The sequence below is a fragment of the Chlorocebus sabaeus genome, chromosome 6, assembly GCF_047675955.1.
Source record: "Chlorocebus sabaeus isolate Y175 chromosome 6, mChlSab1.0.hap1, whole genome shotgun sequence".
In the NCBI taxonomy this organism is placed as follows: Eukaryota; Metazoa; Chordata; class Mammalia; order Primates; family Cercopithecidae; genus Chlorocebus; species Chlorocebus sabaeus.
In genome coordinates, this window is record NC_132909.1 from 23613073 (window position 1) to 23640625 (window position 27553).

At 50.1% G+C, this 27553-nt stretch overlaps 2 protein-coding genes across 11 annotated transcripts in view; one reads left to right on the forward strand and one right to left on the reverse strand.

Annotated features, from left to right (window-relative positions):
* The first annotated feature begins 128 nt into the window (after nucleotides 1-128).
* The window catches only part of FAM187B (family with sequence similarity 187 member B), a 46105-nt gene continuing 18680 nt past the window's right edge, over nucleotides 129-27553 (forward strand). For 2 of the 5 annotated variants that reach the window (XM_073016650.1, XM_007996329.3), the window contains exon 1: nucleotides 18409-18512. The gene's annotated coding sequence lies outside the window, so the exon portion shown is untranslated. Of the gene's footprint in view, nucleotides 291-18408; nucleotides 18513-18580; nucleotides 19687-27553 lie in introns of those variants that run through there. The other 3 variants (XM_073016649.1, XM_073016647.1, XM_073016648.1) reach the window with 3 other exon arrangements.
* On the reverse strand, nucleotides 616-18467 carry LSR (lipolysis stimulated lipoprotein receptor). 6 transcript variants are annotated; one of them, XM_007996325.3, is made up of 10 exons: nucleotides 18123-18467; nucleotides 16581-16925; nucleotides 9153-9272; nucleotides 6551-6607; nucleotides 5861-6007; nucleotides 2068-2241; nucleotides 1862-1921; nucleotides 1633-1764; nucleotides 846-1474; nucleotides 616-756 (listed from the first exon to the last, which is right to left on the reverse strand). In XM_007996325.3, the coding sequence occupies exons 1-10, from the start codon at nucleotides 18229-18231 to the stop codon at nucleotides 721-723; spliced, it is 1809 nt and encodes a 602-aa protein (XP_007994516.1). In that variant the 5' UTR covers nucleotides 18232-18467; the 3' UTR covers nucleotides 616-720. The 6 variants fall into 6 exon arrangements, with proteins under 6 accessions (XP_007994516.1, XP_007994514.1, XP_007994518.1 ...); XM_007996323.3 differs by having other exon boundaries at nucleotides 1633-1761; nucleotides 18123-18341; XM_007996327.3 differs by lacking the exon at nucleotides 6551-6607.

Genomic DNA, 27553 nt, shown 5'->3' on the forward strand with positions numbered 1-27553 from the left:
CCCCCTTTTTTTTTTCCTCCTTTACTTGAGCTGCGCGCGCGCGGCGGCGGCGGCGGCGGAGGCGCGAGCCCGGGGCGGACGCGCGCTGGGGGAGGCGGCCCGGGAGCGCGCGCGCTGGCTGTCTCCGGGGGCGGGCGGGCGCGCGCAGGCCCGGGGCTCCGCGGGGCGCGAGGTCGCCGCGCGCCGCCCGGGTGAAACGAGGGTCCGGATGGAACGTCGGGGAACCCGGAGCAGGGGCTCGGGTCGCCGGGGGCCAGGTGGGCTGCCCGATTTTGGAGACAGTAAAGTAGGTCGGTGGGGGGGTGGGGGGATGGGCTGGAAGGGGAGAGGGGCGCGCGCGCGCGCTCCCGGCAGTCGGCCCGCGGAGCGCGAAGGCGGAGGACCGGGGCGCATGCGCACGCCTGGGCGGGGCTGGGGCGCGCACGCAGGCGGGCGGCGGCTGCGCGGCGGGGCACGTTCTCCGGCCGGCGGCGCGGGCTCGGGCCGGGCCAGGCTGGGTCTCTGCTTCCCGGCCCGGGACTCCGGCGCCCCCGGGACGCGGGGCTTTACAGACACACACGGGAGCAGTCCCGGTTCCCCGCCCTACGCGGCTGAACAAATGGTTCTCTCCAGAGCTTGTGATTATACGTTTTATTAGACTCGGGAGGGGCATGGCAGGGCTTCATCAGTGTTCCTTCAAATTAAAAAAAAAAATACAAAAGCTACGTAGAAAACGTCAGATCAGACGACTAAACTTTCCCGACTCAGGGCCAGGTTCTGCAAGGGAGAAAGGAAGAAGGGTATGAGCCGCGGGGACCGGCTGGGGACCCAGGGACGATCTGGACGCCAGGGAGGGCAGCCCTCACCTTCTTGAGCCTGCGCTCGCGGGACGCCTGCGAGTCGGTCTCCGAGTACGGGGGCGGCGCCGGCGGATAGTAGGCCTCTTCCTCTTCCTCCTTGTAGGGTCTCCGTCTCTCCCCCGACCCCTTCTTCCTCACGGCCTCCTCCAGTAGCCGCCCATCATAGGGGGGGTCCCCGGACCTGGAGCCGTTGTCCCGAGGGTCCCGGGTACGGTGGTAGTGGGACCTGGGGTCGGCAGGGAGGCGCTCCCGAGACCTGATGTCGTCGTAGTGAGGGTCCCGGGAGCGTGGGAAGTCTCTCGAGTCTTCTTGGTCATAGAGGTCGTCCCGGCTGCGGCTCCGCGGGGGCATGTAGGCCCGGCCTCTCCTCCCACCACTACTCAGGGGAGACCTGCTCCCTGACTCGGCGGAGCTTGGCGGGGTGAGGTCGTCCAGGGCGTCCACGGAGCGGGCCCGGGGCCGCCTGGCCCGCCAGCCCCCGCCTGCCTGCTCCCTGGGGGTCTCTGGGTCCCATCCCCTGGGACTCCGGGGGGAGTGGCCACCCCACTCCTCATCCCGGATCGGGGTGAGGGCAGGGCCCCGGGGAGGCCGAGATCGCCAGTCGTCCTCATGGAGGGAGGTGACTTCACTCATGGCTGCAGGGAAGGGAGGTGTCACTGACTACTGGAGGAGCCCGGGTTTGCCCAGGTCCAGGGTTTGCACCAAGAGTCCCTGGGGCAGGTATCAGGGAGACATGCTTCCCCCCTCCCCCCCGCAAGCTTAAAAGCCCTCAGACCCCAAGGCTCCTGCTCACCCCGCTCCACACGGCCATTGGGGGGGCCAGGTCGAGAAGGGTCGAAATTGGCCAGCTCCTTCTCCATGTAGTACAGGACCCGCATGGAGTCGTCTTGCTGGCTGGCCTGAATCCTGTAGCCACTGCGGACTTCTAAGGACAGGGTGGTGGTGGTCGGTTTGGGAGGATGGATCCTGGCCCAGCCCTCTCCCTTACAGGCACATCCAACTTTGGGATGATGGATTCTCACCAGAGGCCACACTGCTGTCTGTGTCCCGAAGCAGGGGTACGTAGGAACCTTGGCCACCAGCTGGGGGAGAGTGGCTGTCAGTTGCTGCTCACCAGGAACAGAGGCCCTCCTCAGCTCCCAAGACCCTCTTCCTTCCAGCCCCTGCCCCTCAGTGTCCAGATGCCCAGCACACCCCCACCAGCTGTTCCTGCTTCCCCCAGCCTCACCTGAGCTACTCCTGTCGAGGTCCCCAGGGTACCCTCCAGGGTACCCGTTGTAGGCAGGGCCCATGGGAATCACAGTTGGTGGGGGCGGGGTCTTGGCGGGAGACAGGTGGGCATAGGTGCTGGGGGCATAGATGCTGGGAACACCTGAGGTGGCTGCTTTGCCGGCGGCATACACTGTGAGGACACAATGAACATGAGAAGGCGGGTGGGGCAGGAGTCAGGCTGCCCCATACCCATTGGCTTTCAGAGGGACCTGGGCCTGGACCTCCTTCCCAAGCCGCCCTCTCCACTGTAGATCTTCCGTGGGCATCTGAGTCCCTGCTGGCCTCATTCCATTTCTGCAGCATCCCTGAGGAGACCCCACCCCACTGCCTGTGTGATTTTTCAGACGGTGCACAAAGGCAGCCCATGGCCCCAGGGTGGCAGGACAATGTTTCATTTAACAGCATAGTGATTTGCCAACGTTTGCCAATCAAAAGGTTTTACCTAAACTTCCAACTCCCCAGCTAACTTACTGGAAGAAGTGGCCACCCATGGTCTGTGTGTTTACAGGGCAACAAAGCTGCCCCTTTATATAAAGCCCAGGTGCTGGGTCCACCACTGTCCCCACAAGCCAAAATCATGTATCCTCTTTGGCGGCCAAGCCCCTGCTCTAGAAAAAATGAGTCATCTGGGAGACGTGCGTCCTGCCCACCTGGTCATCTTCCAGACCGAGATGCAATGGCAGGAGCCTCAGGAGTTAACTTGCCTGCCCTGGCCAAGCAGCAGTATCTCCTCCAGTGTTTCTAACTCATGGACTGCACCCATTCCTACCCACCCTGCCAGGGTCTAGGCTTGACAGTCCGAGGTAAGATCCTCCTCCCTAGGGCAAGAGGCTTGCAAAGTTCCTGGGCCCTAGGCAAGTGGCTTCCTCCCTGGGACCCCAACAGGAAAATGGAGGAAAGAGATGGGCCCAGAGAGGGTGCCTCACCTCTGATTTGGTTTGGAAGCAGAAGGCTAAGTGCACAGCCTAGAGGAAGCCCATTCATTAGCGCAGGTAGCCTGCAACTTCATCAGTAGCAGTGGGACCTGCTGCCTCCTGACAGGTGGGCAGAGGCTGTGGCAGCAGCAGATGTAACAGGGCCTCTGCCAGAGAGTTAATGGGGCCCCAGGCTGGGGTAACAGGGTCTCCAGATGGAGGAAATGTGGTATTGGGACAGGGGAATGTGGCATTGGGACCAGCATTTACAGTCCTAGCCCTAGCTGTGGTCTTAGCCGGTTCACTGCAAACTTGGTTGCAGCCCATCTGTGAAATGGACCTGACACTGCCTGAGCAAAAAGCTGTCAGCTCAACACGACAAGAGGGAGGGGATGGGATGGTCTGCATAAGCCTCCAGGGAGCAGTGGAATTTTTTCAGGAAAGCGATCCTTTGAGGAACCAGGTTGCACACCACTGACTTCAATGACTATAAAATTAGTCAGTGACTTCCTTAATACCCACAACACCCCATGAAGTGGGGACCTAACAGAAGGAAACAGGACTCAGAGAGGGAAGGCTGCTTCTCTGGGGTCACTCTGTGTGCACCAGGGCTCTGACTGGTGCCCTGGCCCTCAGTCACTACCGAGGCTGATAGTGGCAGTGCCCAGCAGCTGGCAGATGTAGAATATTTTATATAGATCAGGTCCCATGCTCAATGGCGTGCACATGAGCTCACCGAATCCCCAAACGCACCCAGAGCGGTGAGCTTTGCCATAAGCCCCATTTCACAGAGGACGACACTGAGCTTTAGGGAGGGAAACTGCTCACTGGGCTTCTGAGCAGGAAGGTGTCAAGCAGGCCTCGGCTCTCCACCTGCCCACGCTTGCAAGGATTGCCTGGTACTTCACTGTTCATGTGTCTTGGACTGTGCAGAAAGGCTAGTCTACCCAGACACCCTCCTGAAGGAAACCAAGGACTGGCAACAGCTGTGGTCCCCGAGGAGGGGAAATGGGACAGCAGTTGGAGGGATGCTGAAGTGTCCATCAGTGCCACTTAGTGTACATGCTGTGGCCTGGTGTCCCAGGGCTGATGGCTGTGACCACGTCTATCAGCTCCTCTGTGAAAGTGTCCCGTTGGGATATCACAAACATTCACAAAAGAGAGGCAGGAGCAAGTCTTTTTAAATTGCACATGTCTGATTCCTCTCATAGAGTTAGGTCTCTCTCTCTCTTCTGTCTTCTCTTACCTTCCTTCCTTCCCCTGCTTGGTTTGCTTACTTCCCCTTTAGCTCTAGTCCCACAGCCAGTCCCAGCTCTCCACAGTACCCATGCTGGTGTGCTAGATATGACCCTAGACGTAGTAACTGGGCAAAATGTGCAGCATTCCTGTGGATATGTTTTTAAAAATTTGCTTAAATTTGGCCAGGCACAGTAGCTCATGCCTGTAATCCTAGCACTTTGGGAAGCCAAGGTTGGGGGGCGGGGGGTGCGGATTGCCTGAGGTCAGGTGTTCGAGACCAGCCTGGCCAACATGGCGAAACCCTGTCTCTGCTGAAAATACAAAAATTAGTCAGGCGTGGTGGCAGGTGCTATATCCCAGCTACTCAGGAGGCTGAGGCAGGAGAATAGCTTAAACCCGGGGGGGCGGAGGTTGCAGTGAGCCGAGATCACGCCACTTCAGTCCAGCCTGGGCGACAGAGTGAAAATGTCTCAAAAAAATTGCTTAAGTTTAAGGCCAGGTGTGGTAGCTCATGCCTGTAATCCCATCACTTTGGGAGCCTGAAGCAGGATCACTTGAGGTCAAGAGTTTAAGACCAGCCTGGGCAACATAGCAAGACCCTGTCTCTACAAAAAAATTTTAAAAATTGGCTAGCATGATGGCACATGCCTGTAATCCCAGCACTTTGGGGAGGCTGACTTGGGAGGATCACCTGAGGCCGAGTTTGAGATCAGGCTGGGCAACATACTGAGACCCCGTCTCTACAAAAAACAACAATCAAAAAATTAGCTGGGCATGGTGATGTGTGTCTACAGTCCCAGCTGCTCTAGAGGCTGAGGCAGGAGGATTGCTTAAACCCAGGAGTTGGAGGCTGCGGTGAGCTATGATCGCACTACTGCACTGCCTGGATGACAGTGAGACCCTCTAAATAAAAAAAAAATTTTTTTGCTTAAATCATGTAGTGTTGTAAACTTTGTTTGGTTTCTTACCTTTTTCACTTAAGATTTGTTTTCTTTTTTCTTTTTTTTTTGGGACAGTCTCACTCTGTCGCCCAGGCTGGAGTGCAGTGGCGTGATCTCAGCTCACTGCAACCTCCACTTCCTGGGTTCAAGCGATTCTCATGCCTCAGTCTCCTGAGTAGCTGGGATTACAGGCGAACACCACCATGCCCAGCTAATTTTTGTATTTTTAGTAGAGAACGGGGTTTTACCATGTTGGCCAGGCTGAGCTGGAACTCCCAACCTCAAGTGATCTGCTCGTCTTGGCCCCGCAAAGTGCTGGGATTACAGGCGTAATCACTGGGCCTGGCCAAGATTTGGTTTTTTAAGAGGGCTTTACTTTCATGTGAATAGTATCTTGTACTGTTGAACATTTTTACCATGTGTATGGATTATACTTACAAAAGAAAAAAACAACATACATAAAAAGAAACTGAAAGTTGGAGGAAGTAAATGACAGTCTAAAGCAGCAGACCCTCCTCAGCCTACTTTCTCCCCACTTGCTAAATTCACACCCTCTAGACCAATGCCACTGTCCTGGGGGCAGGTGGATGGCCAACTCCTTCCCTCAGACTCAGGATGTTGCCCAAACCAGGGTGGCCATGAGCAGGGCACTTACGGGCCTCAGGGCAGCAGCACTTGTCTGGGCAGCAGGGGCACCTGACGTAGCAGCAGCAAGTGTGTGGGCAGCACTGGCACCAGCAGATGCCCAGGAGGAGGAAGACGAGGAAGGCAGCCAGGCACACCACAACCACGAAGAGCCAGTCTGCAAAGAGAGAACAGGCCCTGAGCCCGGAGGCTTGGGAGGGAACAGGGCACAGCAGGGGCACACGGTGCGCAACCAGCACTGAGGTCGGCGACTATTTGCAAAGCTCACCAAGGAACCTGCAGCCCTGGCTGGATTCTTCGTGCCAGAGGCTGGGCATGGCACACTCCCCATTCTACCATCCCAGCCAGTCCCCAGTTAGGGCCCTCCCGCAGGTGCAAATACACAAGGCAGAAAACAAGAGGCAGCCTGCCCAGAGGGAGACAGACTGCAGCCCCCAGACCAAAGAGAGCCAGCTGCCCAGACGCCACGCCCTTAAGAGCACCGCAGGTGCCAGTCACAGAGCCCCGGCCTGCACCCCGGCTCTCCTCAGCCCAGCCCAGCCCAGGCCACTAGATGCCTCAGAGCCACAGTCAGGCCAGGTTAGTGAGGGGTCCACAGTGAGCAGGGTTTAGTGGGGAAGGGGATACTAACTAGAGTCAGAAGCAGTAGGTGATGTGTGGGAGCTCCTGAGAAGCCCCACACAGGATCCACCCCCCGTACCTTCCATGGGCCCCGCCTGAAAACCAGGTAAGAGCTCAGCCACCCCTGAGGTCCTCCCTGGAGGGACAAAAGAGAAATAGATTATGCTGGCCAGAGCCAGCCCAGGCTGCGCCGCCCCCAAAAGCCCAGTTCCAGGCTGGCCAAGTGGAAGATGTGCCCTGAAGTGGGGAGGGGCTGAGGACTGAAGCCCTAGTGCACGGCTCCTGCCCTCCACCCGCCCACATGTGGGTGCTATAGGAAAGAAATTCCCATTGCATAATCCACCTGTGTCTCACGCCACGAGGGCTCCAACACAAATCCCAGGGGGTTCTGAGGGCTCTACCTCAGCTTGGGCACCCTAAGTTTTCCTCATTCATAGGTTTTAGCACCCCAAAGGGCTCCAACCACGGTGACAGGGATGTCCTGTTCCAGCAGGCACAGTGCCCTAGGGCCCACGAGATAGAGACAGACAGGATCTCAGCTCTGTCGCCCAGTCTGGAGTGCAGGGGTGCGATCATGGCTCACTGCAGCCTCAACCTCCTGGGCTCAGGCGATCCTCCCACCTCAGCCTCCGGAGTAAGTAGCTAGGGCTACAGGCAGGTGCCACCACACCTGGCTGAAATGGTTTAATTTTACTTTACAAATCTGAAAAAAAATAAACACTGAATATATAGTAATAAACTGTCTTTGTGAGAACATAATCACAAATTTTTTTTTAAAATAGGAAGGGACCCATTGAAGCAAAAATGCCCACACATGAAAGTCATACGCAGTCCTGGTTCTGGGGCCCACAGGGTCTCCATCTCTACTCAGGCACTATCACATTCGTGCATCTCAGACCAGGTTCTTATCTTCCCTCGAGTGCCCCCTGGAGCTCTGAGCCCCACCAGCATTGTGTCTGAGGTGCCTCCACAGGCCCAGTTCTGCACCCAGGAAGCCCTCCCCAGAGCTCATGCACTTGGCACCGTAGGCCCTCGCAACAGGACAGAGGCATGTCAGTCACGGCTCTCAAAGCATGGTCCTGTCCACAAGGCCAGAAGAAGTATTTTTAGAATAACACTAAGATGTTAGTTGCCTTTTTCACTTGTTCTCCCATGAATGTCCAGTGGAGTTTCCCAGGCTCCCTGAAGTCATCATCGCCCTGATGCCTAATGGACTATATGCTTGTGTGTGTGTGTTTTTCTTCAGCCAGGGTCTCTGTCACCCATGCTAGAGTGCAGTAGCATAATCACGGCTCACTGCAGCCTTGACCTCCTGGGCACAAGCGATACTCCTGCCTCAGCCTCCCAAGAAGCTGGGCCCACAGGTGCATACCACCACGCCTGGTTAATTTTAAAATTTTTTGTAGAGTCAGGGTCTTGCCATGTTGCCCAGTCTTGCTTGTGTATCTTGGGCTTGAAAAATTTCCCCATTTTAATTCCTAATATATTAAGCAACATATAGACACAAAACCCACAGGAACAAACAAAAGCTCTTGGAGACCCTCGATAATTTTTTAGAGTGTAAACAGACCCGGAGACTAAATTTTGGGAACTGCCGATGCAAATGATACATTTTACCAAAGAACACGAAGAGGTTCCTGGGTCACTGGTGCACGTGTTCCGTCCCCCACGCATGGATTCTGTCTTGCAGCCCAAGTACTCCCCAGTCACGTGCTCACTCACACATGTGAAGATGGCAGTGCACAGCCCAGCGGCGTCACTCCTGCCGAGCACACGCCACACGAGACTCCGTGTGTTGGCTTACAGCAGGGCACCTGGCGGATGGCAGCATCCCCCTAACACATGGAGGGAGGCCTCCCAGCCACACAGACACCCCGCCCTGCCCCTGGGTGTCTGGAATCGGCTTCGTTTCAGCTGCACTCCCACACTCTGTGTGTGCCATGCAGCGCCATCCCAGCGGGGCACACGGCAAAGCCACTGTGCTTTAGCGAGGGACTCAGGTGAGATGAGGCCTTGGGGATGTAGCAGGAGGTGGGTCAATTTTGCACACCATCAACTGTCCTCATTCACTGCCCATGGACTCTGACCATGTCTGAATTTTTTTTTTTTTTGGGGGGACGGAGTCTCGCTGTGTCGCCCAGGCTGGAGTGCAGTGGCGTGATCTTGGCTCACTGCAACTTCTGCCTCCCGGGTTCAAGCAATCCTCATGCCTCAGCCTTCTGAGTAACTGGGATTACAGGCATGTGCACCACCACGCCTGGCTTTTATGTTTTTTGTAGAGACGGGATTTTGCCATGTTGGCCAGGCTGTTCTCGAACTCCTAGCCTCAAGTGATCCACCTGCCTCCGCCTCCCAAAGTGCTGGGATTACAGGCATAAACTACTGCACCCGGACCCCAAGTCTGGATTTTTTTTTAAATGAAACTTTGAAGAGGCAGAGTCGCCAATTCTCTCCACTCTTAGTTTGGCTTGGCTGATTGGAGGCACCATGGGCCAGTGGTCCCTGCCTGGGGTGCAAGGCACAGGGGAGCCTAAGTGACTGGCAGAGCCTGGTGGAGAGCAGAGCAGGCGACAGAGCCCAGAGGGTAAGCTGGAGGGCAGAGGGCGGACACGGGGGAGGACAGACAGAACAGAAGCGGACAAAAGGAAGGGCCATGCCTCCCCCTTCCCAGGCCCACTCACCAAGGACGATGAGCTCTGCGTAGGCCTCATTGTTCCCCTCGAGGTCCTGGGCTGAGACCACAGAGCAGTAATACACACCGCTGTCCCCCCACGCCGTCTGGTCAAAGGTCAGGTCAGCATCTGGGTCAGGATGAAAAGGCGTGAGGGCAGCTTAGAGGCCGGGGCATCTAACCCCATGAGGGCCAGAGCCCCCTTCCCAGCACATCCAGGAGGGGGCAAGCGGTGGGCTGGGCAGGCTGAAGATGATCAAATGCATATGCAAAGATTCCTACCAACAGCACGCGGCCTTTTATGCCCCGTTCGAAACACCTGGGCTACTACAAGAAGTCTGTGAGGCAGGGCCATTATCACTCCTGTTTTGTGGATGACATATCGGGTCTGGAAAAGCTGCACAGCTCTTCAGTGTAGAGCAGTAATGGTGCCCTCAGAGCCTGAGGTTGGTTTTTTTGTCTTTCTTTCGAGACAGGGTCTCACTCTGTGGCCCTGGCTGGAGTGCAGTGATGTAATTATAGCTCACTGCGGCTTCAACCTCCCAGACTCAAGCAATCCTCCCACCTCAGTCTCCTGAGTAGTTGGGACTACAGGCACACTCCACCACACCCAGCTCTCTTTTTTTGTTTGAATCAGAGTTTCACTTTTGCTGCCCAGGCTGGCGTGCAATGGCGTGATCCAATCTTGGCTCACTGCAATCTCCGCCTCCCAGATTCAAGCGATTCTCCTGTGTCAGCCTCCCATGTAGCTGGGATTACAGGCACCTGCCACCATGCCTGGCTAATTTTTGCATTTTTAGTACAGATGGGGTTTCGCCATGTTGACCAAGCTGGTTTCGAACTCCTGACCTCAGGTGACGCACCCACCTCACCTCCCAAAGTGCTGGGATTACAGGCGTGAGCCACCACACCCAGCAGTCTGTGCTTCTCAACTTCCAGCCGTCTCTGAACCACCTCTCAGATCCAAAGTGTGAACTCCCCTGATGTGAACTGCCACCCACAGGGCCTAGTGTACACCCCAGCGATGGGTGTGGAAATAAACAGTCCAGATTCTAGGTACCAGGAGATGCCCAGGCACCCATAAGGAGTGGGTGTGTCTGTGTGGGGGAGAGAGACTTACCCTCCCAGGGCCTTGGACCCTCCCCCCTCCCCTTCCATCCCCACATTCCAGGTCAGGCCCAGGGCTTGGGGACGCTCATGTCTGAAGCAGCTGCAGACAAGGAGCCTGTTAACTCTGCCACCCATCAAAGTGTTTTGGCACATCCTGTTTCCTCTCTGCTCCTCAGGCCCTAATTAGTTAAATACCTTCAGCCTTTCACCAGGGTAGGATGCAGGCACCTACCAGGCAACTCCGCCTTAGGCCAGTGGGGAGAGATGTACGCTACACTGGGCATCTCAGGCAGGAAACGCCCTCAGCTTCCCAGCCTCTTTCCTGCCAGCCTGACCTGCCTGCCACCTTCCCAAGGACGTGCTGCCCTCCTGCACGACAGCTCTGTGATGGCAGCAACCACGCGTGCCAGTCCACAGCACCTGGCACCTCCAGGAATGAAAGAACCCTTTCCTTCTTCCTTCTTCACAAGGAAGGCCTCCTGTCTACAGAAAAATTCTCCTTGCAACAGTGTCTCGCTACAGCATTCCAGACGCCTTCCCTAAGGTCCCACGGTCCCCAAGGCCCTTGGCACAACATGGTCTCTAGCTACCATGCCAGCCTCACCCCTGCCATCGCCTTGGCTCTAGATTCGCACTGTCCCCCAATGGGCTGGGCTTCTCCCACGGCTCTCCCAACCAACTGGTGAAGTCTATCTCCCAGCTTAGGGGCCGACCATCCCTTGCCTGGTGAAAATGTGGGCTCCACGAGGCACAGCCCTGTCTGTCTGTCACTGCTGGGTCCCCAGTGCCTGACACTATACCTGGCCAGGAGTAGAAATGAACACCCTCTTGGCCGGACACGGTGGCTCACACCTGTAATCCCAACGCTTTGGGAGGCTGAGGCGGGTGGATCACGAGGTCAAGAGTTCCAGACCAGCCTGGCCAACATGGTAAAACCCTATCTCTACCAAAAACGTAAAAAATTAGCCAGGCATGGTGGCGCGTGCCTGTAGTCCCAGCTACTCAGGAGGCTGAGGCAGGAGAATCACTTGAACCCAGGAGGCAGAGGTTGCAGTGAGCCGAGATCGTGCCATTGCACTCCAGCCCGGGCAACAGAGCGAGACTCCATCGCAAAAAAAAAAAAAAAAAAAAGAAAGAAAGGAAATGAACCCCCTCTCCTGTCATGCTAAAGTCCCTTAGCTTTTGTCATCTGTCCTGTCATTCTGGGCACATGGCTGGATTCAAAGACACATTTCATTCATTCATTCATTCATTCATTCATTCTTCAACAATAATTACTGAGTGCCACCTACGCTCTAGGCAGTATTTGAGACACCTGGTATACCACAGCAACAGTTCTCAAACTGCAGCCTCTAGACCCTGGGGTTCCCCAAGACATTTTCAGGAGACCCTGAGGTCAAAGTTATTTTCCCAACAATACTAACTGGAGTTTTCCAGAGGCTACGTGACATATGATAGACATCACAGCAGACTGAGGCAGCTTTGAGAAGCCAGGCTCTTCTATCCAGCCAGGCTTCAGAGACTTGCAAAACAATAAAACCATGCCACCTTCTCATTCACAATATTTTGTCTGGTTTCAGAAAATGATTGTTTTTCATAAAAATTATTTTATTTATGTTAATCTATAATGAGCTGTCATTTAAACTATTTTGTAAACTTTTCTCAGTCTGCTACCTTTGAAAACAAACTCTTTGAGCTCTTATTATTATTATTATTATTATTTTTTGAGATGGAGTCTCGCTCTGTTGCTCAGGCTGGAGTGCAGTGACGCGACCTTGGCTCACTGCAGCCTCCGCCTCCTGGGTTCAAGCGATTCTCCTGCCTCAGCCTCTTGAGTAGCTGGGATTATAGGCGCCTGCCACCATAACTGGCTAATTTTTATATTTTTAGTAGAGACAGAGCTTTCACTATGTGGGCCAGGCTGATCTGGAACTCCTGACCTCAAGTGATCTGCCCGCCTGGGCCTCCCAAAGTGCTGGGATTCCAGGCATGAGCCACTTTGCTAGGCCTGAGCTCTTAATTAACCTCAAAATCAAGAGTGTAAAGAGGCCTAAGCCCAGAACCTTTGAGTTATAAATCCTTGCCCTTGTCCTTCCAGAGCTCAGATTCCAACTGAGAAAGAAAGACAAATAAAAAATGTAACTATGTCACATATCAGACAAAGATAAGCTGTATGGAGAAAACGAATCAGGGACAGCAGACAGAGAGTGCCAGGCATAGAGTGGGGGCTGTGCCATTTTAAACAAGGAGGCCAGGGAGGCTTCCGGATATGGTGACCTTCAGAGCAGATGTGAAGGGGTTGAGGACACGACTTCCCCTAATGATCAGGCATCTAAGCCACTGTCAAGTGATCCACCTGCCTCGGCCTCCCAAAGTGCTGGGATTTTACAGGCGTGAGCCACTGCCCTGTGCCCCTACCATTTATTGAGCTCTTACTATGTGCTGGGCCCCTCTGCATACATTCTTTCATTGAATCCACATAGAATTCTAAACTAGGTTCTCCTAAATCCTCCAGGTTTGCCACAATGCCCTCTTCGTCCATCATTTTTCCACCTGTATCTTTTCTGAGAGGGCCTAGCTTTGTCGCCCAGGCTGGAGTGCAGTGGTGCGATCATGGGTCACTGCAGCCTCGAACTCCTGGGCTCAAGCAATCTTCCCATCTCCAGAGTAGCTGGAATTACCAGGGAGCACCATCATGCCCCGCTAATTTATTTTTTGTAGTGTCTGGGTCTCACTGTGTTGCCCGGGCTGTTCTCCCAACTCCTGTCCTCAAGCAATCCTCCTGCCTCAGCCTCCCAAAGTGCTGGGATTATAGGCATGAGCCACCAGTGTCTTCAGATCAGACCCTGACTATGCCTCTCCAACAATGGAGCTCAAGAGCTGGTCCCTGCTGTGAGCAAAAGAGGTGGATAGGAACCCCCTGCCATGGCAAATGGATCTTATAGGCCAGGGGTTGAAATCTGGCAACTCATAGGCCAAGGCTGGACCTCACTGTGTTTTATTTGACCTGTCTGACGTTTTCAAAACCCACAAAAAATATAGTTTTCTGGCTTCTTTTGATCCATCCTAAGGCCTGGGCGCACCTTCTTCCTGCAGGGCGTACCCTGTTCCTGGTCCTGGGCTGGAGCTGATCTCACCCGGGCTGAGCATTGCTTTCATTGTTTTAGGTTAGGGGAGGAGATGCCAGGTCTCCAGTGGGAACAGCAGCCAGGCCTCCTCCACATCTCCAATCTCTGGTTCCTTTATACACTGCAAAGGTGACCTTCATGATTTCGGAGGTCCCATGGGCTCTCTGCTGCAGTGCCGCTGGAGTTGGGGGCACTTGGACCCCAAGGAGCCTGAGGAGGTGGAACAGGGCCTCTTGTCCAGGTGCTGGTCTATCACCCAAAGCATGAAAGGATGAAGCAGGGCATGAGCCACCTGACCTGAGGGACGCCTGGAGTGGACAGCCTCCTAGTTCACCCAGGACTATTTTCACTTTTGAAACCAGGATAGGCCGGGGATGGTGGCTCACATCTGTAATCCCAGAACTTTGGGGGGCCGAGGCAGGCAGATCACCTGAGGTCAGGAGTTTGAGACCAGCCTGACTAACATGGCAAAATCCCATCTCTACCAAAAAGATACAAAAATTAGCCAGGTGTAGTGATGTGCACCCGTAATCCCAGCTACTCTGGAGGCTGAGGCAGGAGAATCGCTTGAACCTGGGAGGCTGAGGTTGCAGTGAGCTGAGATCACACCACTGCACTCCAGCCTGGCCGACAGAAAAAAAAAACAAAAAAACAAAAAAAGCAGCACAGTGGGTGACCCTAGGAACACCACGGGGAGTCCACTTTTCCCCATCCTCAAAGCTGAAACGGAGGAAGCTCCTATGGCTACGGGTTTTCCTGAAAGGACACACACACAATGGATGTTTACACTCAGGGCCTTGATCAAACACGGGCCCAGGTGGGGGTGGTTTGAAAGACTCAGGCCTGTGAGGCCCCTGGCGCATGCAGGGCCCCTTTCCCCAGACAGAGCCTGGGGGGGTCATCCTGGACTTTTGTGCCCAGCAGAGGAAGCACCCTCAGTATTTGGCTTGTCCTGGCAGGAGCTGAGCAGTCATGCCCAGTCCAGGCAGGCACAATCCCTGGGTTAGAGGGGAGGGGGCCTAAGAAGCTCTGTGACCTCAGTAACAGTAGGATGCTCATGGCTGAGCGGCCCACAGAAATCCAGGGCAAGCAAGCCTGGTGCCTCCTCTGAAACAGAACTGACACGGGCTCAGCCCCTGGAACCCTGCTTCCCATAGATCCTCTAGCAGAATGTGCTCCAGTTCCTGGCTTCCTGGGGTCTGCAAAGGGATGCTCCCTTCCCCCTTCTGCCCCATGCCCAACTGTAAATGCTTGTTTAAGACAGTGAACACACACTAAGACATGAGGTAGATGAGCCCTCATCCCTGGCACCCTGCCCCTCCCCTTCCTGTCTTCTAGGTTCTGTAGGGCCCAGGCCCAGGCCCTCCTCAAATCATATTCACAGCCCAAGTCACTCCAGGTAGCACATCACCCAGTGCTATTTTCTTTTCTTTTTTCTTTTTTTTTTTTTGTGACGGAGTCTCACTCTGTTGCCCAGGCTGGAGTGCAGTGGCGCAGTCTTGGCTCACGGCAACCTCCGCCTCCCAGGTTCAAGTCATCTCCTTGAGGACAGAAACCAGCCACCCCAATCACCTCTATCCCCAGCACCAATGACACATAGTAGATGCTTGATAAATACCAAATGAATGAATGAATGACTGCCCTTTACTTAGTCCCAACAGGCACATCCTATCAGGAGGCAGCACTACAGTTAAGAACAAGGGTTCTCAGGGCTGCCTGGGTTCAAACCCCAGCTCCAGACTTTGACTTCCTATGCGCCCATTTGAACAAGGTAACCTCTCTGTGCCTCAGCTGTCGGGAGGGTAGAGGAGACGACTCAATGGGAGAATGTGTGTGCAGTTCCTGGCACGTCGTAGGCTTTCTCCATTAAGATCTCTTGCCCCTGCAGTTCACTCCTGCCACCTCCTGAGTCCTCTGTGGACCACCCTAGGCAAGCAAAGGGATTAGGAACTTGGCCACTGGACCCAAAGTGGCCGAGTTAGAATCCCAGCCCCTTTACCAGCGATGTGATACTAGGCAAGTCACTTTCTCTCTCTGGGCCTCTGTAAGATGACAGTAATACAATCTATTCAAATACTATGTGGTCTGAGTTAATCCTTGGGAACCTGGATGGGAGCTTAGCACACAGTAGACCCTTTATAAGTTGTTACTTAGATAAATTTTACCTCTTACTGCTCGTGTTATTAATATGATTATAGAACAAACCCTGGCCTCCTCTCTCCATTACCTAGTTTTCTTTATCTTCAAGCACTTGAGAGTGTGTGTTTTGTTTGTCTCTCTCACTGCAATGTGGGCTCCATGAGGGAAACAGTTTGATGATTTTTTTTTTTTTTTTTTTTTTTTTGAGAGGGAGTCTCGCTCTGTGCCCCAGGCTGGAGTGCAGTGGCGCCATCTCCGCTCACTGCAAGCTCCGCCTCCCAGGTTCACGCCATTCTCCTGCCTCAGGCTCCTGAGTAGCTGGACTACAGGCGCCCGCCACCGAGCCCGGCTAATTTTTTGTATTTTTAGTAGAGACGGGGTTTCACCGTGTTAGCCAGGATGGTCTCGATCTCCTGACCTCGTGATCCACCCGTCTCAGCCTCCCAAAGTGCTAGGATTACAGGCGTGAGCCACGGCGCCAGGCCTGATGATTTTGTTAACAGCTGTATTCCCAGGGCCCAGAACAGCACCTGGTATATGACAGGTACTCAAAAAATCTTCGTTATTAAATTAAGGAATGGAAAGATTAGCAGAAGGAAGAATAGTAGAATAGAATTGCTCCCTTTAGGCTGGGTATGGTGTCTCCCAGCACTCTGGGAGGCCAAGGTGGGCAGTTCACTTGAGGTAAGGAGTTTGAGACTAGCCTGGCCAACATGGTAAAACCCCATCTCTACTAAAAATATAAAAATTAGCTGGGCGTGGTGGTACATGCCTGGAGTCCCAGTTACACGGGAGGCTGAGGCAGGAGAATTGCTTGAACCTGGGAGGTGGAGGTTGCAGTGAGCCGAGATCACACCACTGCACTCCAGCCTGGAAGCCTGGAGTCCAGAGCAAGACTCCATCTCAAAAAAAAAAAAAAAAAAAAGAATTGTTCCCCTCATTGGTCCTTTCAGACACTGGCACTCAAGAGCTTTCAGATGGGGACTCCAGGTCCAGTACAAGGATGCCAGCCCCACCACCCAGGCAAGCCCAGCCTCATCCCCCTGCCCCGCCCAACATACTTCCGGTGATGGTAATCCTCCGACCCTGGTAGTAATCTCCCAGGGTCACAGCGTTGCCCTGCTTGGTGGCCACGACCCTGACGGTGCGCACGCTGTCCTGGCACTCAACGTAGGGGTTGTAGCCTGGGTTCCCGGCTGCCAGCTGGGCATTGAGCTGGTTGTCGACGCTGGCTGGGGAGAAGGCATCAGCGATGCGGTCCCGGCAGAAAGACTTGTACTTCCAGATGACGATGGGTTGCGTGGGGGTCGAGGTCATCTGGTAGGTACAGGGTAGGGTCACGGGCTGGAAGAGGATCACCACATGGTAGGGGTCGGACACAGTCACCTGGATGGCCCTGGCAGGGGCTGAGGGCAAGAAGAGAGAAGCAGGGGTTGCTGTGAGCTCAGGGAAGTGTTTCAACAGGAACGCCGCCTGTCACCAGCTTGACACTTGCAAGTGTGTGGCTTACATATAGAGTGCCTGGCACACATTGTTCCTTAATCGCCAGGACCAGTGAGATAGGCAGGATAATCATGCCCATTTTATAGACCCGTGGGGCTGAAGTGGCAGGTGCACGGTGACACGGCCAGTTTCCTTGGACTCATCCGCCATCCCTCTTCCCAGCCTGTGGCCTCTGAATCACACCACTCTCCTCTTCCCTTTGCCATTCACCCACAGCAAGGGGCCTCTGTGTGGCCTGGGCAGGCAAGCCCAAATGGCCATGTCAATGCCCCCAGCGCCCAAGGCCCCACTTCAAAACCGACTACCAAGGATTCCAGGTTACCCGGGGTCTTTTGAATTTGGAGGGAAAACCGCAGAGTTGTTTGCCTGAACTGCTTTGCCATGGAGGGACTAAAGCCCCCACAATATCTCCATCAGCCTCCCACCACCTCACCCTACTCTAAAGTCATTTCAAACGACTTCACCAAAAGCGTCTGCTGAAAAACCTCATCACTACCCAAACATCCCATTCAGGTGAAAGCCTGCCAGCAGAAGTCGGTTTCAAGTCCGTAAATCCACCCCACCAGACTCTTACGCACGTATAATCCGGAACCTGCGGGAGGTGGGTGGGGTGCGGGGGATGGGGAGTCCCTAGTCCCACACCCACCCGAGGCCTGGGCATTGTTCCTTCGTCTCTGTCCCTCTAGGAAGCGTCTGATCCAGCCCTCCCGTGCCCTCTCCCCGTTACTCCAACACTTAGAAAACCCCGGGTGCGCCCAAGCCCCATCCCGGCTTTTCTTTTCCTAGTGATCGGGCGGTCCCCCACTCCCTCCCCACAAAGAGTTCCATTCTTCCTGCCGCTCCGGGTCTTACCGTCCAGGGAGTTTCACTTCCTGCTATCTCCCAGATAAGGGCGGGGGGAGCGCTCCCAGGCACGGATGGGGAATTCCTCTCACTCCGGCACGCAAGAGATCGCCCAAGACCCAGGGGATCGTAAGGACCCAGCCTCTGAGACCTCCCGCTCCCCGCGCCCTAGGCGCCCCCGCCGCCTCCAACTCCATCCATCCCCCTCTACGGTGCCCTCCGCCGTTCCGCAGCGTCAGGGGCCCCGTGCCCCATACCTGTGAACCAGGTGCTAAGCAGGAGCCACACGAAGACTACCGCGTCCCGGCCTGGGGCGGCCGGGTGGGAGCCCAGCCCTCTAGAGAGCCCGCAGGCCACCAGCGCCATCGCGGCCGTCTGGGCGCGTCCGGCCCGCGCGTCCCTTCCAAAGTATCTTAGGGGGCGCGGGGCGCACCAAGGGCAGGAGGGGTGCACGCTCCTCCCCTTCCCACTTCCGTTCCTTGTCCCTACAACAAGTCCATCCTGCTGCGTTCTAGAAGTTTTAATGAACGTAAACGACGTGGACAAAGGGCACGCTTTCAGATATGGGGAAGAAAGGTGCTTGACCCGCCGCGGTTCTCCGAGCCACACTCCACCCGCTGCGCGCTCCGGTGAATGGTTCGTCCCAGGTACACAAGGGTGGGAGCCGAGGGCTGGGCTTGGGGGTGAGTGGCGGGGAGGGGTTCCTCTGCCTCCCTCCCCGGAAGTGGGCTGACCCAGGTGCGCTCCAGCCCCCAGGGCCCGAACCAAGTGACTGGCCCGCTGGGAGGGCGCCTGCGGACCACAGGTCCCGTCCGGCCCCCATCTGCTGCGGCCAAACTAAGCGCACCGAGATCCACGAAACCGAGACCCACTTGGAGCGATTCACCTGTTGAGATAGGGCAGGTCCCGCAGCGCACCTGTTCCCTCCATACCCACACCCCTCTCCCCGGCGGGCGATGGACCCGCCTAGGTGCGCCCTGCCGGGAGGAGCGAGTCTAAGCAAAGTCCTGGCGGGGAGAGGCTTGTCGGTGGCGCCTGACTTCTCCACTTCCACTGGGGTTCGTCCGGACCGGGTGGAGGGGGGCGCTTCAGGCCCCCTGTGTCTCCCAGTTAGATGACCTGAGGAACCCTCTGAAGTCCCCGGAAGGGAAGCTCTGCCCCCTCAGGGATGCCCGAGGGGAATCAGGCCCAGGAAAAGTTGGAATTCCACTTCGGAAGTTTTCGCCACCTCCCCCACCCGTTCCCAACTTGTGGTTCGGCCCCTGGGCATCCCTAGCCCCAGGTCAGCCCTCCGGAAATTCTGGCTCTTAAAGGGGCCGAGCGAAGGCGCTGGGCCTGGAACCGGTTTCCGCGTAGGAATTCCCGCGACTAGCCACCTGCAACCGAGGTCCGGGGCGCGGCGCGGCGATCAGCCTGCGCAGCGCTGGGCGCGACTCTGCTGTCTCCAGGTGGCGGCGAGGGGAAGCGCATCCTGGGGGAACCCTGGGCGCTTCCTCGCGTTAGACTCCCCCAAGTTGCCAACTGGTCACTGGCTGGTTTCGGTACCCATGCGTGCTTTTTTTACTGGCCCTGTTAACACTCAAGCCAGTTTACGTCCACCTGCTTACAGCCCTCCTGTGGCTCCTCCTCACTCTCAGCAGAAACTGACCTTCCCTCTCTTATCTCACCTCCTCCCACTCTCTCTGGCTTACTCAGCTTCAGACACCCTGGCCTCCTCGCTGTTTCCAAATATGCTTCTCACAGTCCTCAGAGCCATCGCCCGTGCTACTCCCTCTGCCAGAACACCCTTCCCGCAGATGTTCACATGAACTTCCTCCTCCGGTAGGACACTTTTGCAGTGACACCTTCCCTGGCCACTTTTTATAAAATTTCAACCCGTTCACGTTCCTTCATCATTTTTAAAAATGTTTTTATGATAAAATATGCAAGCTATAATATTTATCGTTTTAACCATTTTAAGTGTAAAATCCAATGGCATTAAGTACATTCACAATGTCGTGTACCAGTCACCACTCTTTATCCCTGAAACTGTTTCATCACCCCCAACATAAACTCTGTGCCCATTAAACAATAACTCCACATTACCCGCTACCCTTGCCCCTAGTCATTTCTATTCTACTTTGCTTATTAAATTGCCCATTCTAGATGCCTCATATAAGTGGAATCGTCTAACATTTGTCCTGTGTCTAGTTTATTGCATAAAGAATAATGTTTTCAAGGTCCATCCATGTTGTAGTATGTCAAAGTCATGTAGCATGAAGTAAGATCAAAATTTCTTTTTACGGCGAACTAGTGTACCATTGTATGTATATGCTACGTTTTATTTATCCATTCATTTGTGGATGGACATAGGTTGTTCCTACCTTTTGACTATTGTAAATGGTGCAGCCGTGAACACTGTGGTGTACAAATATCTGCTTTCATTTCTTTTGAATATATGCCTAGGAATGGAATTGCTGGGTGACTTGGTAGTTCTATTTTTAACCTTTTGAGGAACTACCAAACTGTTTTGCCCAGTGGCTGCACTATTTTCCATTCCCACCAGCAATGCATGGAGGATTCCAATTTCTCCACATCCCTACCAAAACTTATTATCCATTTTCTTGATTATAGCCATCCTGGTTAGTGTGTGAAGTGGCATCTCATTGTGGTTGTAATCTGCATTTCCCCAATGACTAATGATGTTGAGCATATTTTCACGAATTTATTGTCCATTAGTATATCTTCTTTGGAGAAGTGTCTATTCAAGTACTTTGTCCATTTTTGAACTGGGTTGTTTTTTTGTTGTCAAGTTGTAGGAGTTCTATATATACTTTGGATATTAATCCCTTGTTAGATATATGATTTGCAAATATTTTCTTCCATTCTCCAGGTTTTTTCACTTTCTTGATAGTGTCCTTTGGTGCACAAAAGTTCTTAATTTAATGAAGTTCAATTTACCTACTATTTTTTCTTCCTTGTACTTTTGGTCTCCTATTTATGCAATTGTTGCCAAGTTCAATGTGATGAAGATTTTCAACAATATTTTCATCTAAGAGTTTTATAGTTTTAACTCTTAAATTGAGTCTTTGAACCATTTTATTTTATTTCATTTTATTTTTTGAGACGGAGTCTAACTTTGTCACCCAGGCTTGAGTGCAGTGGTGTGATCTCCGCTTACTACAACCTCCGCCTCCCGGGTTCAACCGATTCTTGTGCCTCAGCCTCCCAAGTATCTGGGATTACAGGTGCGTGCCACCACACCGGGCTGATTTTTGTATTTTTAGTAGAGATGGGATTTCACCATGTTAGCCAGGCTGGTCTCGAACTCCTGACCTCAAGTGATCCACCCACCTTGGCCTCCCGAAGTGCTGGGATTACAGGTGTGAGCCACTGCACCCGGCCTGAGCCATTTTAATTTTAGTATGCGGTAGAAGGGTCCAACTTCATTTTTTTGCATGTGGATATTCAGTTTTCCCTCTACCATTTGTTGAAAACACTGTCCTTTTCCCATTAAGTGGTCTTGGCTTCCTTATCAAAAATCAATCAATCATATGTGTGAGGGTTTGTTTCTGGGTTCTGCATTCTATTTCATTGATCTATATGCCTATCCTTATGCAAGTACCATATGTTTTAATTACTGTAGTTTTGTAGTAAGTTCACAGTTGGGAAGTGTGAGTCCTCCAACTTTATTTTTTTCTTTCAGTATTGTTTTGTTTATTGGAGACCCCTTAAAACTCCATATTAATTTGAGGATCTGCTTCCATTTCTTTGGAAAAAGATGTTGGAATTTTGGTCAGCGTTGTGTTGAATCTGTAGATTGTTTTGGGTAGTATTGACATCTTAACATTAAGTCTTTCTATCCATGAACACATCTTGCCATTTATTTAGATATTTGTTAATTTATTTTGGCAATCTTTTGTAATTTTCAGTGTACAAGTCTTTCCCCTCCTCGGTTAGATTTATTCCTAAGTATTTAATTGTTTTAGATGCTGTTGTAAATGGAATTGTTTTCTCAATTTCCTCTTCAGATTGTTCAGTGCTGGTGCGTAGAATCACGAATTATTTTTGTGTGTTGATCTTGTACCCTGCAATTGGTTTAACTGTAGTAACTGTCTTGTGAATTCTTTTGGATTTTCTATATATGGATCATGTCATCTCTAAATAGAGATAGTTTTACTGCTTTCTTTCCAATTTGGATGCCTTATTATTTCCTTTTTCTGTCTGATAGCTCTGGGTGGAACTTCCAGTACAGTGTTCAATAGCCATGGTGGAAGTGAGCATCTTTGTCTTATTCCTGATCTTAGGGGGAAAGCTTTCAAACTTTCACCATTGAGTATGATGTTAGCTGTGAGTTTTTCATAAATATCATTTATCACATTGAGGAATTCTGTTTTGTTTTTTTTAATCATGAAGGTGTGTTGAATTTTGTCAAGTACCTTTTCTTTATTAATTCAGATGATCATATGTGTGTTTTTTACCTTCATTCTAATAATGTGATGTATTACATTGATTGATTTTCTTGTGTTGAACCACCCTTGCATTCCTGCATAAATCATACTTGGATATGGTGAGTAATCCTTTTAATATGCTAATGGATTTGATTTGCTAATTTTTTTGAGGATATTTGTATCTATATTCATAGGGGTTTTAGTCTAATTTTCTTGTGATTTCTTTATTTGACTTTGGTATTATGGTAATACTGGCTGCACAGAATGAATTAGAAAGTGTTTCCTTCTCTTCAATTTTTTGGAAGTTTGAAAATGATTTGTGTGAATTCTTCTTTAAATGTTTGGTTGAGCTAACTCGTGAAACCATCTGGTTTAAGATTTTTCTTTGCTAGGTGGTTTAAAATTAGTGGAATTGCCACTTTCATTTCTAATTTTAGTTATTTGCGTCTTCTCTCTTTTGTGCTTCATCAGTCTCGCCAAAGGTTTGCCAATTTTGTTAATCTTTTCAAAAAACCAACTTTTGGTTTTATAGATTTTTTGTCTGTTCTCTTTCTCTATTAGTTTCTGCTCTAGTCTCTATTATTTCCTTTCTTCTGCTGGCTTTGGGTTTTGTTTGCTCTACTTTTTCTAGTTCCGTAAGGTGTAAGTCAGGTTATTAATTTGAGATAGTTCTTCTTTTTAACATGTACATTAATAGCTATTACTTTCCCTCTGAGCACAGTTTTTGGGGCATCTCATAAGTTTTGGCATATTTTGTTTTCTTTCTCACTTGTCACTAAGTATTTTCTAATTTCCTTTGTGATTTCTTCTTTGACCTATTGATTGTTTAAGATAGTGTTGTTTAATTTTCACATATTTGTGAATTTTCATTTTTCCTTCTATTGATTTCTAACTGTATCTTGTTGTGGTCAAAGAAGATAGTTCATTTTATATTTATTTTAAAATCTACTGAGATTTAACTTATGGCTTAACATGTCATCTATCATAGAGAATGTCTCATGTGCACTTGGATTTTTTTTTAATCGGGTGAGTGTTCCATATGTGTCTGTTAGGTCTAGTTGGTTTTTGTGTTATTCAAGTCCACTATATTTTTACTTATTTTCTGTCTGTGTGTTCTATCCACTATTGAAAGTGGGATTTTGAACTCTCCAGCTATCTTGGTAGAACTGTGTATTTCTCCTTTGAGTCTATCAGTTTTTGCTTTATATTTTGAGGTCTGTTATTAGGTGCAGAAATGTTTATAACTGTTATATCTTATTTATTAATTTGTAATGTCTGTCTTATCTCTTGTAAATTGTTTTCATGTAAAGTCAATTTTGTCTGATATTTGCATAGACATTCCAGCTGTCTTTTGGTTACTATTTGCATGCAATATCCTTTTCCATCTCTTTTGCTTTGAACATATTTATGTCTTTGGATCTAACACGAATCCTTTATAGACAGCATATTGTTGGGTGATGTTTTTAAAAATACATTTTGGCAATCTCCGTCTTGATTTAAAGAAATGACTATCAGCCAAGTTACTGCCACTTTGCTACTTGTTTTCTATATGCCTTTGGGCTTTTTGTCCCTCATTTTCTTCATTACTGTTTACCTTTATGTTTAATTTTTTTTGTAGTGAAATGTTTTGATTCTCTTTTCATTTCCAATTGTGTATATTTTGTAGCTTTTTACTTCGTGGTCATAGAGGAGATTATATTATATATAACAACCTAAAATTATAATACTCCAATTTGCATTTATACCAGCTTAATTTCAGTAATACATATAAAAACTCTGCTCTTATATAGCTCTGTTGCTCCTTTTCCTTTTTCTTTCTTATTTTTAATTTTTTTGAGATGGAGCCTCACTCTGTCGCCCAGGCTGGAGTGCAATGGTGCAATCTTGGCTCACTGCAGCCTCTGCCTCCCGGGTTCAAGAGATTCTGCTGCCTCAGCCTCCCCAGTAGCTGGGATTACAGGTGTCTGCCACCATGCCTGGCTACTTTTATTTTTGTATTTTTAGTAGAGATGAGGTTTCACCATGTTGGCCAGGCTGCTCTTCAATTCCTGACGTCAAGTGATCCACCTGCCTCTGCCTCCCAAAGTGCTGGGATTACAGGCATGAGCCACTGTACCTGGCCTCTGTCATTCCTTTTCTGTTGTCAGTGTCACAAATCACACCTATATACATTGTTTTCCCAATAACAAAGATTAATAATTGTTTTCATGCATTTTATATCATGTAGATAATAAAAAATGAAATTACAAACTCAAATTATGATAACAGTAGCTTTTATAATTGCTCATGTATTTATCTTTAGCAGAGATTTTTATTTTTTTCTTCATATGTTCAAATTACTGTCTGTATTCTTTCATTTCAACCTGAAGGACTTCCCTTAGCATTTCTAGTAGGGAAGGACTAGTGGTGATGAACTCCCTCAGCTTTTGTTTATCCAGGAATGTTTGAACTTCTTCCTCATTGTTGGAGGATAGATTTGGTAGCTATAGAATTCTTGGTTGATAGTTGTATTTTTTTTTTTCTTTTGGCATGTCAAGCATATTAACCCACTGCCTCTGGGTTTCCAATGATAAATCTGCCAATAATCTTATTGAGAATTTCTTGAATGGGACAAGTTGCTTCTCTCTTGCTGTTTTCAAGATTGTTTCTTTGGCTTGGGCTTTTTACAGTTTGATTATAATGTGTCTCAGCTTGAATCTCTGGGTTTTTCATACTTGGAGTTTGTTGCGTTTTTGGATTTGTTGATTCATGTCTGTCTTCAAATTTGGAAAGTTTTCAGCCTTATTTCTTAAAATTACAATTCTTTCTTCCTCTTTTTCTCTCTCTTCTTCTGGACCTTCTGTAATGTGTATGTTGCTCTCCTCTGTGGTGTCCCACAGATCCTTTAGACTCTGTTCAGTTTTCTTTAATTGTTTTTCTTCCTGTCCCTCAGACTCAATAAATTGTCCTATCATCAAGTTTGCTGATTTTTCTTCTGCCTGCTCAAATCTGTTTTTGAGCCCCTTCAATGAATTTATTATTTCAGTAATTGTATTTTTAGCTCCAGAATTTTCCTTTTGGTTCCTTTTTGCATTTTCTATCTTTTTACTGATGTTCTTCTTTTGTTCATACATCATTTTTCTGTCTTTGTCTATGTCTCCTTTAGCTGTTTGAGCATCTTTAAGACAGTTATTTATGTCTTTGTCTAGTAAGTCTACTGCCTGGGCTTCCTCACGTATAGTTTATTTATTTTTTCTTTGAATGGGCCATACTCTCTTGTTTCTTTGTATGTATGTCTTGTGACTTTTTTGTTGAAAATGGACATTTGAATCTTACGATGTGCTAACTCTGGAAATCAGATTTTCCCCATTCCCCAGGATTTCCTGTTTGTTTTTTGTTTGTTTGTTTGTTTGTTTATTGTTATACGATGTCTCTGTGCTAGGATCAACCTAAAATGAAAGCTTATGATCATCTTAGGTCTTTTCTGAATTTGCATCTTTCCCTGAGCTTGTGCAGTGCCTTTTAAATTCCCTTGTATACACAGTTGCTTTTGAATGTCCTGATCCCTAAATGTCCACCTTCCAAAGGGAACAAAAGGGGAGAAAATCCAGTGGCTATCCCTTGATACCTTCTGGAAGCCAGTTCAGCTGGTGGGGATTAAGCCAATCGTGGCCCACCCCCTGTGTCTGCACAGCTGTGATCAGAAGTAGTAATCCAGAGTCCCAACACAGAACTCTGATATTTGGAGGATGAGTCTATATTGCTGATCCCTAGGTACTAATACTGGCTGATACTTTATAAATAACATCTCATCAAATCCACACAAGAGCCCTGTGTGGCCAGTACAATTAAAATCCTTTGAAAATAAGGAAACATGCCGGGCGCGGTGGCTCAAGCCTGTAATCCCAGCACTTTGGGAGGCCGAGGTGGGTGGATCACGAGGTCAGGAGATCGAGACCATCCTGGCTAACACGGTGAAACCCCATCTCTACTAAAAAATACAAAAAAAAAAATTAGCCGGGCGTGGTGGCAGGTGCCTGTAGTCCCAGCTACTCGGGAGGCTGAGGCAGGAGAATGGCGTGAACCCAGGAGGCGGAGCTTGCAGTGAGCCGAGATAGTGCCACTGCACTCCAGCCTGGGCGACAGAGCAAGACTCCGCCTCAAAAAAAAAAAAAAAAAAAAGAAAATAAGGAAACGGAGGTTCACAGAGTGAAAGCCATTTGATCAGTCTTTCTTTGCTGGAAGAGACTTCATTGAAGTTCCTCATCTATGTAAAAAAGAAAAAGCAGCCTCTAATAGCTGGGAGCTGGTCTAACAGTAACAACTGGGTCTTGGTGTTGCTAGCAGCTTGTCTAGAATGCACTGCTAGGTCATGGTGTTCTCCTATTGAAAGTGAACAATTTTCACAGAACAACAACAACAAAGGCCTCTCTGTGACTGTGATGCATCTAGACAGAAACAAGACTGCTCTGTAATTAAGCCTGAACAGAGACAAACAGGAACACTGTCCAAACCATAAAATATCAAACATCCCCTTCTCTCAGCTGATCTGAGTGACTGCTGTTTCTTTACCAATTGCAGTTTTAGCTTTTCTCCATTCTTCTCACCTTCTAGAAAAGATAGAGTTGGTTACACTTGTTGTGGGCAAAGGACATGAACAAACACTTTTCAAAAGAAAATATACATCTGGCCAAGAATCATATTAAAAAGCTCAACATCACTAATTATTAGTGAAACACAAATCAAAACCACCAAGAGATACCATCTCACACCGGTCAGAATGGCTGTTATTAAAAAGTCAAAAAACAACACGCTGGTGAGGTTGCAGAGAAAAAGGAATGCTTGTACACAGTTAGTGGGAGTGTGAATTAGCATGTAAGACAGTGTGGCAATTCCTCACAGACCTAAAAACAGAACTACCATTCAACCTAACAATCCCATTACTGGGTATACACCGAAAGAAATATAAATTGTTCTGTCATAAAGACACATGCACATGTATATTCATTACAGCACTATTCACAATAGCAAAGACATAAGATCAACCTAAATGCCCAACAATGGTAGACTGGATAAAAAAAAATGTGGTACATATACACTATGGAATACTATGCAGCCATAAAAAAGAATGAGATCATGTCCTTTGCAGGAACATGAATGGAACTGAAGGCCATTATCATTAGCAAACTAATGCAGAAACAGAAAACCAAATACTACATGTTCTCCTTTATAAGTGGAATCTAAATGGTAAGAACACCTGAACACATAAAGGGGAACAA